The sequence below is a fragment of the Herpailurus yagouaroundi genome, unplaced genomic scaffold (genome assembly GCF_014898765.1).
Source record: "Herpailurus yagouaroundi ecotype Mexico unplaced genomic scaffold, PumYag 162, whole genome shotgun sequence".
Lineage (NCBI taxonomy): Eukaryota > Metazoa > Chordata > Mammalia > Carnivora > Felidae > Herpailurus > Herpailurus yagouaroundi.
Window position 1 is genome coordinate 72,287,358 of NW_024412403.1, and position 15,157 is coordinate 72,302,514.

The 15,157-nt window shown below is 47.6% G+C and overlaps 1 protein-coding gene across 3 annotated transcripts; it reads left to right on the forward strand.

Moving 5' to 3' along the window:
* Positions 1–4,920: 4,920 nt before the first annotated feature.
* MUC20 (mucin 20, cell surface associated) lies at positions 4,921–13,549 on the forward strand. Of its 3 annotated transcripts, none has more exons than XM_040484819.1 (4): positions 4,921–5,084; positions 8,316–9,656; positions 11,615–11,706; positions 13,150–13,549. In XM_040484819.1, the coding sequence occupies exons 1-4, from the start codon at positions 4,988–4,990 to the stop codon at positions 13,201–13,203; spliced, it is 1,584 nt and encodes a 527-aa protein (XP_040340753.1). In that variant the 5' UTR covers positions 4,921–4,987; the 3' UTR covers positions 13,204–13,549. The 3 variants fall into 3 exon arrangements, with proteins under 3 accessions (XP_040340753.1, XP_040340752.1, XP_040340754.1); XM_040484818.1 differs by having other exon boundaries at positions 4,925–5,084; positions 13,193–13,549; XM_040484820.1 differs by having other exon boundaries at positions 4,994–5,084; positions 8,233–9,656; positions 13,193–13,549.
* The last annotated feature ends 1,608 nt before the right edge of the window (positions 13,550–15,157 follow it).

The following is a 15,157-nucleotide window of genomic DNA, read 5'->3' on the forward strand; positions in this document are numbered from 1 at the left end:
GTCTTAGCTGGGGTGGGTAGGCAAGGTGCACAGGGGCAGGAGGGGCAGGCTTAGCTTGCTTCTCCTTAGGTGATCCACTTCAGGAGGGGCCCTGTGGCAGCAGGAGGGAGTCAGATCCACTGCCGGAGGTTTGGCTCCGCAGAAGCGCAGAGTTGGGTGTTTGCGCGGAGCGAGCAAGTTCCCTGGCAGGAACTGGTTCTCTTTGGGATTTTGGCTGGGGGATGGGCGGGGAAGATGGCGCTGGCGAGCGCCTTTGTTCCCCACCAAACTGAGCTCTGTCGTCCGGGGGCTCAGCAGCTTTCCTTCCCTTTGTCCTCCAGCCTTCCCGCTTTCTGAGCAGAGCTGTTAACTTATGACCTCCCAGCCGCTAAGTCGCGCTTGCTGTCAGAACACAGTCCGTCAGGCCCCTCCGCTTTTTGCAAGCCAGACTTGGGGGCTCTGCTTGGCCGGCGAGCCGCCCCTCCGCCCCGGCTCCCTCCCGCCAGTCCGTGGAGCGCGCACTGCCTCGCCGCCCTTCCTACCCTCTTCCGTGGGCCTCTCGTCTGGGCTTGGCTCCGGCGACTCCGTTCTGCTCCATAATTCTATTTACATGAAGATCAAAAACAGGCAAAACTAATCCATGGTGATAGAGGTAACAATGATTTTGGAGGGCAAATACTGACTGGAAGGGAACACTAGGGAGCCTAATGAGATGCTGAAAATGTCTCCTATCTTTGTCTGAGGGTGGATACCTCCTGGGTGTATACAAATGTAAAAATTCATCAAGTTGTATGCTACTTAGGATTGATGTAGTTTACTGTATGTGGGCTATACCCTAACAAAGAGTTGAATGAACAAGTGGACAGAGGGCTCTCTGGAGTTTCCTATACTATAGCCCAAAGAATAGGGGTTAGCGTGGGGAAGGCCCATTCTCAGGTCCTTGCAAATTTAGATGATTCTCACCACCTCTTCTGTGGTAACTCTGCCTGACAGGATCTCACCTAAACAATCTGTGCATACTTAACATTTTGAACTTGTGGGGACACACTTGGACCCCCCAGAGTTGCTATAGAAATATTTTAAAGTAGAAACGTTAAAGCAATAGAAGATGTAGAAAGAAATGTAATCTGAACTTCCCTTAAGTAAAGCAGAGCCTTCCAAAAATACACCTGCCATTAGTGTCCTTCTGAGTGATTTTCTAGCCAATTCAGTCTGCCATGGAGACAGACTGCCTAATAGAACCTTCTGTACCCATGGAAGCCCTAAACCCCCCACCCTTCCACTCCCACTCCTTCATTATGTTTGGTATATAAACCTTGATCTCTGGCTATTCAGTGAGTTATTCAATACTGAGCAACTTCCTGGTGCCCTTGTCACTAAACTTGGTCTTTTCACCTGTTCATCTGTCTGTTCTTAATTAATGTGCAGACCCTCAATCACCAGACCCATGTTGTAGGAGAAAAAAGTTTTTCCTCCCAACAAACCCAGAACAACTTAGCTGTGGCCTGGAGCTGGGCTATATCTCAGTGGTCTAGCAGATTTGTAACCTTGTATTTTGAGGACATTTGACCAAGTTGACTCTTTTATCAGACTCTTGGCAGGCCAGTGCTTTGGGCTTTACTTGATAACCCTTGTCCTGAGCCAGGTTCATCCCTATAATATGCACCGGTGTTATTGTGGACAGAGGGGTTCTAAACACTCTGATGAAAGAGGCAGACCCAAAAGGCACTGATGACAACTCCATCCTTCCAGTTGTTCAAGCTGAGAAGTCTGTACTTATTCTTGATTTCTATTTGTTTGACATCCCACATCAATGTGGCAGGAAATCATGTGGACTCTATTTTCAAAATACATCCAGAATCTGATCGACTCCCACTACTTCCTCTGCTACCTCCCCTGTCAGAGCCACCCTCCTGTCTTGCCCGGACTAGGGAAAAAGCTCCCATTCTTAGTGCAGCTGCCAGACCGATCCTTCTAAAGTTAGATCCCATGGCTCCATCTGTTCATAACTTCCCAGGCCCCATCTGTTCCCACCTCACTCGGAGTACCAGTCCCAAGACTGGCAAAGCCCTGTATCATCTACACCCTCACTCTGTCCTCCTATCCCTCAAATCTGCCCCTAGTGTGCTCTAGTCACATGGGCCTTTTGATGCTCCTTGAACTTGCTCCTGCCTTAGGCCTCTGGACCTTTCTCTAGAAGTTCCCACTGCCTGGAATGCTCTTCTCCAGGTATAACTTTCTCACCAATTTCAGGTCAGTGCTCAGCTCTCACCGTGCTATTTCACACAGCAAGCTGTACCTCCCCCCTGCCTCCCCCCAATACCAGGTTCCTTTTGTCTTTTTTCCTTCTTTTCCCCATAGTATTCATCCCTACATAATTCACTTATTTGTTGTGTTTATTGTTTGCCATCTTTCTTCACCAGGAAGTTAGTTCCATGAGGTTAGGTATCTGTTTTACTTAGTGACATATTGCAAATGCTGGCATATAGTAAGTATTCCATATATGTTTAAGTTAACGAAACCAGCCTCCAATGCTCGCTCAGGGTGAGAGCTGAGTTGGGCTGAAAAAAAAAAAAGTCCAGAAACTTTCTGGATAAGTTTATTATGACCCAAGGGCCAATAGTCATGTGCCAGGGCACCTGTGTGGCTCAGTCAGTTAAACGTCCAACTTCAGCTCACGGTTCATGAGTTTGAGCTCCATGTGCTGACAGCTCAGAGCCTGGAGCCTTCTTTGGATTCTGTGTCTCCCTCTCTCCCTCTGCCCCTCCCCTGCTTATATTCTGCCTCTCTCTCTCTCTCACACAAAAACAAATAAAACATTAAAAGAAAAAAAATAGTCATGTGCCCAGGCTTGGAAATTCCCCCAGATGTAGAGGAAAATGGACCCAGCAAAATTCAGCAAACCCAGGGAGGTATTTAGCCAGACTTCCCTCCCAGTGGGTTCCTGGTTAGATCCCATCACAGGCAACTGGGCTGGAGCTGAGATGTTGTTCACTTAAATGATGACAGGAAAAAGGAAATGGTGAGGGGAAGTCCGCGGTGGGCATGAGAAAGGCACCTGAAATGCATCAGTCTGTAGATTAAGCCACTGGCTGCTGGAATGAGGAAGTCCCTCTCCCAGCCCTGGCAGGGCAGAGAGGTAGCTCACAAGGGGAGGGAAGTGGCAGAAAGGAGCTGCATTCTTTCTTTCTTTTTTCATTTCAGTGATGTATTTATTTTATAACTGGAAGTTTGTACCTCTTACTCCCTTCACTTTACCCATGCCTGCATCCACCTCTCCTCTGGCAACCACCAGTTTGTTCTCTGTATTTAAGAGTTCTGTTTGGTTTTGCTGGAGTTTCTTCCGTCTTCTCTAGGGGGAAGCCCCACACTAGATCTCATGCTACAAGACAGGGCCAAACAGAGTTCAGGTCACTGCTGTGGCCTGGGGCCTCCTCTCCTCTTCTGAAATCCCCCAGGGGGATATCCATCCTTCCTTTTGATAAAGTGAAGGATTTAGGTTGAATGGGAGGGTAGAAAGGTTCAGCCTGTAGGGAATACTCTACAGATCAACCATGTTTTTGGAACTGGGGTCCAAGATCTCTGACTCCACGTGCTGGACTGTGTCCCAGGTGGACCTGTTCACGCTCTTCTCATGGAGTCTCCCCCCACGTTCTGGAATGACTCTCTCCTTCTTCCAGGCAGCAGAGTTGTTTGTTTGTTTGTTTTTCATCTCAATGCAGGGTGAAGTTCCAGAAGACAGTGTTGTACACCCAGTGCACAACCTCAGACTGCATGGCCAAGAGGACCTTGTTGATGGAAGCCCAGAGAGGGAAAATAACTTGTCCAAGATCACACAGTTCCTGGGCCACTCTTAAGGAAGGAGCTGGAAAGAGAACTTAGGTTTTCTGACTGCACTTTGAAGTTCCTTCCAGCAGTAAGATTTTGTGATTTCTTGATGCTGATCCACTCTACTATAGAGTGGCTTTCATCGCAAAACTCTGGCCCTGAAATCTCCCAGGTACCTTGTCTGCTGCCACTGGCTGTGGCCACAGCAGCCCATTCCTTGGCCCCTGGAAGGGGTAACATTCTTTTCTAGGGTATTTGGAAATACATTCTTCAGCCTCATTCCCCTTCTTATAGCCAAATCCCCTAAGCTTCTGTAAGTTGGCACCTTCCCACTTCCCTCCTCCCAGGCTCTGTGACTCCGATCTGCACACTTTCCCTTTCCCTTCTCCTGGCTAGTGCCTTTCCCGTTCCACACCTCCAGTCTGGACACGGTCTTGACTCTGGCAGGGATGCAGAATCACGGGAATCATTGGAAAGATGTTAGAGATCAGAGTCCTGCTCCACACTGTCTCCTGCAGACTTTGGGGGGCTGTCCCTTCTCTCTACTGCTTGAGGATCAGGATAGATGTCAGGGCTCTCGTTCATTGAGCACCTAAGATGTACATGTATTCCACGAGCAACCAGTATGTAGCAGGCACTGTGTAAGAGACTTACTCTCTCATGTCGTCCTCACAGAATGGCCCAGCAAGTTAAAGATTACTCCCATTTTATAGATCAGGAGGTTGAGCTTCAGAAAGATTCTTTAATTTGCCCTAGTCATAGAGCTAATAAAGGGTAGGATTAGAAATGAAACCCGGATGTGCTGAACTAAAAGCCTAACTCCCATGCACAAGGGGTGGGAGAAGAGAAAAGGGTTGTAGAAAGGGGGGAAATGTGAAACACTATCTTCCATGGCCTCCCTGGCTGCAGGACTGAGGGGTGAATATCACTGTGGGAATGATTTTATATCTTCCAATCAAACTTCAGAGAGGAGAGGTCACTGGGCCAGGGAGGCAGCAGGGGTATTTTGCTGACAGCCCTTGACATGCACCCTGCTACCTCTCAGCCTGTGCATTTATGATCACCTGGCTGCTTCTGGAAACTACCCAGCCACACCAAGGCAGGTGGCCCGCCCCTCCTCTCTGGGTTGAGGAAGCAGGAAAAGGTGGCAGTGAGAGGCTTTGGGCAGACGTGCTGGGCAATGATGGCCGGAGCTCCTGTTAGGATGGGCTTTCTCTGGGGCCTGGCTCTGCCCCTTTTCTTCTGCTGCGAGGCTGGGGCCCCCGGGAGCTCTGCAGGTAAGGAGGTGTGGGCTGCTCTCCTCACAGGGCTCTGGGTGTGAGTTTCTGTACCGGCAGCCCTTTGTGGTTGATTAATTAGAATTAACCATAAAGCTATATCTGAAGTATTACTATTGTTGATAAAGAGTGTGCAAATGGCAGTGTGTCAGCTTACGCACGTATGACACTGCAGCCCGTAGGATGAATGATGTCCTTGTGCCCTGGCTGCGGTTGTCTCTGCGGGGAGTGTGTGAGGTGGAGGGGTGGGAGGGGCGAGGGAGGTGCCGGCAGGGGATAAATCTGGCTAAAGCCAAAGAAAGCAGCTTGACAAGATTCCAACTCCTCCAAGTTTATTTCCTAGCCCAGATTTCCTTTAAAAAATAGTTTTTGTGTGAAAAGTCCAACTATTACAGACTGCCTGGGGAGGGCGGATTCTGAGAAGGGCAGGGTTTTTATGAAAGAGACTAACATGGATGTGTCATAGGAACTGTGCCATGCTTGTCACATGCATTGTCTTTATTATCTTTTTAATACACTTTTTATTGTAGAGCGGTTTTGGGTTCACAGCAAAATTGAGCAGAGAATACAGAGATTCGGTTCACATATAACCTCTGCACCCCCCCATACCTAATCTCCCCTCATTAGCAACATCCTGCATTATCTTTTTCTTTTTTTTAATGACTATTTTTTAGAGCAGTTTTAGTTTCGCAGCCAAATTGAGAGGAAGGAACCGAGACTTCCTATATGCTCCCATGCACCATCTTTTTAATCCTCTCAGTAACCTCATGAGAGAGACACGGGTCTTGTTATTACCCGTCTCTCTCCACAAGATGGGACTGAGGCTTACCATCTTGCAACTCATCTGCAAAGCCAGAATGTTATTCCGCATGTGCCTACCACTAGGACCATGTTGTCTCTTGCACGCACTCATGACCTGCCAGGCTTGTGCTGCACATTTTACATTTAATTGAACTTAGTCTTCACAACCCTATGAAATAGGTACCTGTAGCTCCATTTTATAGATGAGAAAAATGAGCCAGGAGACTTGGCCGGGGTCACATGATTGGTAAGCAGCGGAGTAAACAGCAGAGAAGGGACTCAAACTCAGGGTCTATAGTACACATGCTTTCCTCTCTGCTTTTTTGATCGGAGGAATGGACCAAGAAAGCTGCAGCATTCTAGAGCTGTAGAGGATTGGGTAGGCTTTGCTGTGTTTGAGAAGACCTCTGGCAGGTAAGAAACTTGGGTGGGGTTGTGAGAGCCCCAAGGGGTGTGAAGAAGCTACGGGGTTGGAAGCGTCAGGAGGTTTCACAGCAGGATGGTATCACAGGGTTCCAGGAAAAGGAAGAAAATACTTCAGGGGAGGTGGATGGTCAGACCCCAAGAGCACCACTGTTTGGGCTCTAGGCTGGGTGGGTTGACACAGCTTTGCTTTCACTGTGTGGGGACTGAGGAAGCTCAGAGAAATATCTTGGGCTTTGAAGTGGGGAGGAGAAAGTATATTCCTGTAAAAGCATGATTGCAGAACAACTAATGAGAGTGAATGCCATGACTGACCTGATATGCATGTGGGGACAGCCTGACATTCTCACTGCATTAAAGTTGGTTGTGTCCTCTCAAGTGACTCTTTGAGAAGACAAGGCTTGGGAGGGGTGCTTAGTAATCCCTTACAGTCTTTGGAAAATGAGATTTTCCCATCCTCCTTCTCCTCTGGTCCTCACCATTTATGGCAAGGCAGATATGATCACCCTCTTTCACAAGGGAGGAAATGGAGGCCTGGAGAGGCCTGGTGGACTAACTTGGCTAGTAGGAGGCAGAGTCAGGATTTGAACCAGTCATTGGACTCCAGAGCTAGTAGGCAATAGGCCTGGGGCTGGAACCCAATCTCTTGCTTCCTGGCCCAGTGTTCTTTTATTGTTCAGAGAGAGACACAATGGACAAACTGAGGACCTGGGGCCCTGTCCTGACAGCCAGCCAGGGACGAGGTGACCAACTAGTCCTGTACTTCCATTGGGTCCTTGGATACTTTTGGGCCAGTAGATCTCAGTAAAGACCATCTCAAACCATCAGAACCCTGAAAAGGAGGGCTTATATTTTGATTCTTTTCCTTCCAAGAGTAAGGTTACTGGATAAAACACAGGGAATCAGCTTAAATTTGAATGTCAGGTAAGAAAGCTTTTTCTAGCAGTATGTCTCAAATATTATGTAAGAAATACACATACTGAAAACATTATTTGTCACTGAAATTATTGCTTGTTTATCTGAAATTCAAATTTGAGTTTAACTGGGCACCCTGTATTTTTAATTGATAAATCTGGTAACCCTCCCTGAAAGGGTCCTTGGCCCACTTACAGAGGGAACTCTTCCTCCTTAGTAGATGGGAGAGGCATGCTTATCAGCCCATAAAAAGATCCTGCTGTAGCCTCCCCAGGGCCATAGGTGCCATTCGGCCCACTGTGCATACAATCTCACAGGGTCCATCAAATGAACAGGGATGCTCTGCCCTGTAGAGAAATGCTAGTGGCATCTCTAAGGAGTGAAGTTTGCCTCACTTGGCTCCCTGTTTCCAGTGGAACATGCCTGGTGCATCATTTCTGTAGTTCTGGGATCTTATCCCTGCCACATCAGATGATGGGACCCCAGGGTTCCTTGCTGGAGCCCCAAGGACTCTGCCTGCTCTCTTCCCTTTTGCAGTAGCCACCACCCACTCTGTCTCTGGAGGCTCCTCTCTCCCAGTCCTCCCAGATACCTCTAAATACAAAACCACAGATGTTTCCTGTACTTGAAGAGTTTTCACTTCCATGGGGAAACATTTGCTGGATGAGTAAAGTATCAATGGAAAGTGACAAGGATTCTTTGAGAAGGTTCTGAGAGTCGTGATTTTTGCTCTGTAGTTGTTGATTCACTTAGACTTATGCCTCCTTTTCTCCCCCTTGAAGCTGGATCCTGGCCCCACGCATTCCCCTTGATGGCTTCAGACCAATAATCAACTAGATTCTGAGGCTTGCTTGCCTCAAGTGGGTCATCAGAGGACATCAGTCAGGTGATCCCAGTTCCATGGCTGACACATGGGACTGGTCTTCCCAATACCACCTCCTTCTTTCTTGTATGTATAGATGAAAAATGGAGTAAAAACAACTTCCCCTCCCCACCTTCCTCCCAGTAGTGCCCAGGCCATAAACACAAGGGCTTGTGTGAAGTCAGTCCACGGGGACTCATGGCTTACAAAGGTGGTCTTACCCAACACAGGCCCTAGCACCAGCAGACCAGGCCCTTTGGTGACAACAAACCACATAGAAGTGACTACCATGACTCCGGGGATCAAGACAAGTTCACAGGGAGCCTTCCAGATGACTGACCTTGTTGAGACCTCCGTGCAAAGCCACATCCCTTTGGAAACTCAAACCCTGAGCACCCAGACCTTTGATAGGACCTTAATCCTGGCCAGCACCATTTCAGATGCAGAGATCAGGGAAACCAAGACCATTTTTCCTGCAACAGAGACCAGGGCCTTCACAAAAATGATACCTTCCAAATTCATGGTTGTGATCACCACTCCTATGGAGGCATCAGCCGCAAGTGGCAGCCCCACAGGAACTGGAATGACCACAGTTGAGACAGTTATAGGCACCGATCTCGTGGAATCTGTCTTTGACACCCTTTGTACCGATGACAGCTCAGAAGAGGCAAAGAGGATCGTAATTGACATCTTGACATTGGCTCACACCTCTGCAGAAGCTGACGCCCTGACCTCGGAGAGCAGTGCCTTCTCTGACAGCTCAGTTATGGCCATTGCCACCTCACAGGCCCTGGCATCTGACACCACTGTTCCAGCTAAAGCCTTGTTTGCCTACACCATCACCGACACTGAGGTTACCAATTGCAGCATTGTAGAAATAGAAACAACTGCCACCACTCCCGGGACCTTGGACACAGATCATGATCCCACAGGAGGAAAGGCCCTGTCAGCCTCTGAGGTGTCAGCTTTGCTTGATTCCACTGAATCAGAATCAGACTTCACCAAGACCATGACATCTGCTGAGACCGTGTCAGGAGCCAGAAGCACAGAACCAGTCATGCCTGATACCACAGTTGAGACCCCGCTACCTGTTAATAGCACCATAGAAGGAGAAACAGCAGCAGCCAAGACCACTACCCCCAGCACAACTTTGGTGACAGTCAGCACGAACCCCTTGGAAGAAACTTCAGCCTTCTCTATTGAGACAAGTCACACCGAGGTCTCAGTTACAATCTCCACAGGGACTGGGTCAACTGTGAGCAACGTGGCTCCCCCTGCTGGACTCTCAGATAGGGCCTACAGCCACACCCAAGCAACCACTAGCAAGAACTCCACCCCCTCAGAGACTTCAACCACAGACAGCACAACCAATGGGTCCATCCCCATCAGCAGGAACACCTTTCCTTCTGTGCATCTGACTGTGGCCAACAGCAGCCCAGAGGCAAATATCACCTTAGTCAAGACCACAGCCTTAGCAAAGACCTTGAAGACAGCCAGCATGACTGAATGGAAGCCCCCAACAGCCATGCCCACCACTGCTCAGACAAGGTGGACCACAGAAGTTACTGCAGGTAAGTAGCTCTTGGAGGTGTGATCTTGGGGATTTGGAGCTGGGAATTTCCAGAATGTCTACATGCTTAAGGGATAGGGAGGAAGGAAGGATCTGGAGGCTTATTCTGAGCCCAGTCTCTGAGGTCACGTCTTCATGATCTTCTAGTGATTCTTGCCAAAATCAGAAACAGGAAGAGTTAGGAAGGCATATGGAAAAACTGTGGGGTTGGAAGTCTGGAGAAATAGTTTGAGACCCTGGCTTTGCCCTTAACAATCTAGTGGCCTAGAACAGGTCCTTTTCCTTTCTGGGCCTCAGTTTCTCCACCAGTAACTGCAGGGGGCTGTGTTGCATGAACAATGACGTCCTTTCCAACTCTGCCCTTCTGTGATATTAACGGTTGAGTAACTACTGTGTGCCGGGTGAGGCCCCAAATTGTATTCAAAAGCCACAGTCCTCATGCTCTGGAAACCTCTGGTTCAGCTAGAGCCACACAGAGGGGCACTGTGTGAATGTCTGGCCCAAGTTGCTGCCCCCTGAGCAGCTGGGACCCCATAAGAGTGGGGCTTGCTGGGCTTGGAGCCATAGACAGTGACTTTAAATAAATGAATAAATTGGGCAAACGTTTGGGCATTTAAAGCTACATGTCTGAGACAACAGATACTTCTCAGGGATGAGGCCCCTTCATCAGAGGCTGCTGGGTCAACCCAGCTTCTGGTCAGCCTGGAGCCTCCACCTCTACTTCCTGTCACTGTCCTCATGCCTCATCCCTGTGGTGTCCTCAGCTGGCCCTGCCTCTGTGGGGAGGTGAAATAAAAATATTAATCACGATCACCTTACTGAACATCTTTTGTATTCCAGGGAGAGATCATATAAAAATATTTCACAACCAGTGAAGCATTGGCACTGGCTGAATGTTCTCACTGATGTCAGGCAGTGAACTACGAGCTTTGCATGTGTTATCTCTTCTAATTAAACCTTCAAAACTACCTTATGAGGTGGGTGTTATTGCTCCACCTGACAGGCGAGGAAACAGGTTTAAAGATGCTAGAAAGATAGCAGTGGGACTCCAAATGGAAGTCTGTTTGATTCCAACTCATAACCTCCTATTGTGCTTTTATTTTTTAAAGCTCAATTTATTAATATATCTTTATTTTAAAATGCTTTTCTTTATTACTTGTTGATTAGATACTGCATTGACATGATTTAAAAATCAATAGGTTCATAAGGGGTCAGCATAAAATGTCTTTCTCCCACTGCTGTTCCCCAACTACCCAGCCTCCATCATACACATAACTGGCAGAGTTATTTTCTTGTGAATCTTCTGGCCATGAAATATGCATGTGGCAGCAAAAACAAGAAGGATGAGATATCACTACTGATATCTCTATCAGTCTATATAAATATAGAAGAGCAGTGACTAGATCAGTTCTAACAGTATTCTGAGAGGGGGAAATGACTACAAGAGGGCAGTTAAGGCAAGCAGGTTAGGGCTCAACAAAAGGCAGAACTTGCCTACAGGGCTGCTAAATTGGGAAGGCTGGATGGAAACCTCCACCAACTTGGAACTGGAAAGCATTGGCTGAGGGCATCACCTCCAAGAGCCGGCCTCTCTCAGGCATTCTCCCTGTCTGGACCCTTTCCCAACAGCCCATCTGTGACTGCTAGTCCTTGAGAACATTCTAGATTCACTTTGATTTCTCCTTCCTCACACTACTCTTTTGACTTCTCTGAATGTGGTTGGGGCCTTTTTCACTCTTGTTGGGAGGACTACAAGGAGCCCAGTTATTGGAGAGAAGGAGTCCTCTTTCTCTTTGCAGTGAGTAAATGTAAGCTCGCATGTGAACACCGACACATTTACACATGAGAGTGAGCACACATGTGCAGAGGTGTGGACAGAGGCTGGGTAGCATGGGTCATGTCATGATTCCTGAACTGACTTACCCATATTTTCATCTGCTGCTTTTTTTAAACTTGTAGGTGGGGATGGAGGCTTTTTCCTTCTGCGGCTGAGTGTGGCCTCTCCAGAAGACCTCACTGACCCTAGAGTGGCAGAGAGGCTGATGCAGCAGGTGAGTGGGCACTTTCTGGGCCAAGAAAGTAGAGGAGAGAATTAGGAACTAAGTTTAAGGATCCCTGCTTGGCTTGGCTTCTGTCTGTTTTTCCTGAGTTGGGAATTCCCCTTCTGTGCTATGTAAAGAAATTCTTTCCTTCACCCCCAATTTCCTCAGGCCCTAAGAAGGTCAGGCCTTCTGGCCCTTGGGAGAAGATCAATGATATTAATGGGCAGATAGGCAGGACTTCGGGTTACAAGTAGCAGAAATCAACCCATTGTAGCTTACACAGAAAAGGCAAGGCATTATTGGCTGAGAAAACTAGAAATGACTGTTCCAGCTTCAGTTATGGCTGTATCCAGCAGCTTAGACATGATCATCAAGATTTTCTCTTTCTCTACCTCTCTTAGCTCTTCATTGTTCAGAATCTCTCTTCATATGTACAGAAAGGTGGCTGTGACAGCCCTAGAGTCACAGACACTTCCCTCTCCCAAGGTCTGCTTATTATACTAGGGAAACACTGATCTCATTGGCCTGCAAGGGCCAGTATGAGTGACAGCTCAACCACATGGAATGAGAAGGACAGGCCCCAAAGGAAATAGGAATGCTAGGCAGGAAAACACCCCATAGATGTATGCTCCAGATGGGGACCAAGATTGGGGTATATTTGTATAAGTTGGGAAAATTCTCCTAAGACCCAGATCACTGGACAAAGCTTCCAATGGTGGAATTCTGGGGTCAGAGATTATGGGGATAATATGAATCACTGGAAGGTTAAACTAGGTCAGCTCAGTCTAGCTCTTGTGCCCACATCTTGCTGCTAGGGGATGAGAAGAGGAAGTATCTGGGCTCTTAAAGTTCTCTTAGTGGAAAGGGGCCCATCAGGACTCCCACAATGAGATCTCTAAGCACAGCATGGGGGTTTTGAATTGGGACAGCCAAAGAAATGACAAATGCCTACTGCACTTGATAATCAAAGTAGCAAGTGTGAATCCTAGTCAAAGAGGGAAGCCAGAATGATGCCAGATCTGAGTCCCCCAGACTGGAAACTATTTCAGGGTTCAGAAAGAGGCCAGGGAGAGAGAACAGGTCAGGAGCTGAGGCATAGGAATCAGGCCATGTAGGTGTTGGGCACGAGCTCTTGTCAGGAGCGGGACACTGATGTAGGGCTCAGGGTTCAGGACTCAGACAAACAATAAGTTTGGAGCCATATAGATCTGAGGGTGAATTCCAGTTCCTAACTGTGTGACCTTGGGTAAGTTACTCCATATTACTTTCCTCCCTTATAAAATGAAGTGAATACTACCTGCTTTGTAAGGTTATTGTGAGGTTAAATAGCATTGTGTGCATGAAGCACCTAGTGCATGCCGAGCCGGTGGGGGGCCCAGGGAGTGTTGCTGGCCTCCTCCTACGTTCTCTCTCACTGTCCCTTCCTGTCCTTGGCCTGTGGTGAACTCATAGGCCAGGTGGGCTGGAAGTACCACCTTCTCCTTTTGCCCTACAGCTCCTCCATGAACTGCATACCCACATGCCTCCCATCCAAGTGTCTCTGCTGCGTGTCAAGAAGGACTAAGGAACATCAGCTGTGGCCAGGCATGGTTGTGTGCCAAAGGGGGAAGTGCTGCTGGTGGTCTGGGCCCCCCATAGACTAGAGCCAAGTTACTGTGCTGAGATATACCTGGGAGCTTCCCAGGAGGTCAGCTGGCCTAAGCCCTTTTCCCAGACCTGGCAGCAGGACCCTGACTCACATATGCCTGAGTGTGTGGGGGTCTGGGTGGGGGGTGTTCCAAAGATGTTCTTGGACTTCCTTTGGCACATGTGTTGTATTTCAGTAAAGAGTGACTTGATCACCCATCTGTCACCTGCTTTGTGCTTCCATTGGACATTAATATTATATTCAGTGTGGCCCAGAGATTATCTATTTTATCAGTATGGGGGATGTGTGGGTTTGTTTGTTTGTTTTGATATTTATATGATACAGGGATTTAGGGCATCTTCCCTTTACCTCCCTCCTTCATTCTCCCCTGGTTCTCGGTTTGGACCTTGATTATAACACTTGCTGAGGTTGGCCCTGGAGCCTTTTGAACTTTGAGCTCCTTTGGAGCAGGGACCACATTTATCTTAGTATCCCCTGAACCTAGCAGAGTGCCTGGCCTGTAGTAGGATGACAGAGAATGTTTGTTGAATTGACCTGAATTTCAAATTCTGGACACAAACAGATCACAAGAAAGTCTGTAATACTCAAGTATTCCTTCCTCTAGCTCATAAGTCAAGTTATTATTATTTAAAAAAATAAATGTGGCTAACCTTTATTCTATTGCAAAAAAACTTGCTTATGATTTTCAAATTTTGAAAATTTCAAAAGGGCGGGGTGCCTGGGTGGCTTGGTCGGTTGAGCGTCCAACTTCGGCTCAGGTCATGATCTCACGGCCCATGAGTTCAAGCCCCTCGTCGGGCTCTGTGCTGACCGCTCAGAGCCTGCAGCCTGTTTCAGATTCTGTGTCTCCCTCTCTCTCTGCCCCTCCCCTGTTCATGCTGTCTCTCTCTCTGTCTCAAAAATAAATAAACGAAAAAAAGTTAAAAAAAAAATTAAAAAGGGCTAAGAAAAAAAGACAGAAATGGAAAGAGGAGTAGAAGAGAAAGAAAAAAATTTCTAAAATCCCACCTCTTAAATACAACTATTGTTAATGTATATATTCAACCTCTCTGCTTGGTCTGAGATATCTCACATTCAATATTTCATATATATATATATATATATATATATATATATACACACACACATTTTATTTTATTTTAGAGACAGTGTGTGTGAGTGGGATAGAGGGGCAGAAGGAAAGAGAGAGAGAATCCCAAGCAGTTTCCATGCTGAACATGGAGCCTGATACAGGGTTTGATCCCACCCATGACCCTGGGATCATGACCTGAGCCAAAATCAATAGTCATACGCTCAACCGACTAAGCCACCCGGGTGCCCCCCAAATCAAAGTCTTAATCTTTCCCCCAAACCTACTCTGCTTGTGTCTTCTACATCATGTCAATTACATCCTTCAGTTCCCCAAGCCAAAATTCTCAAAGCCAGTCTTTATTACTCTATTTCTTTCATACTTTACATCCATCTCATCAGAGAAGGCTGTTGGCGTTGCTGCTGTCAAAAATATGCCCACAGCCTGACCCTTCTTCACCACCTCCACTGCTCTCACCTGGTCCGAGCTGCCGTGGTCTCTCACCTGGATTACTAACATCTTCCTAACAGGTCTCCTTCTTTCTACCTTTGCCCCCCACCTCCAGTGTAGTCCCAGCACACCAGCCAGCGCTGTCGTTCTATAATGTAAGGCAGACAAAGCCACTCCTTGGCTCCAAACCCTCCCATTTCATTCAGACAGAAAGCAAGGTCCTATAATGGTCTGCAAAGCTGTATGAAATCTGTGCTCCTCCACCAGCCTCTTGAACTTGCTAACTGTGCTCT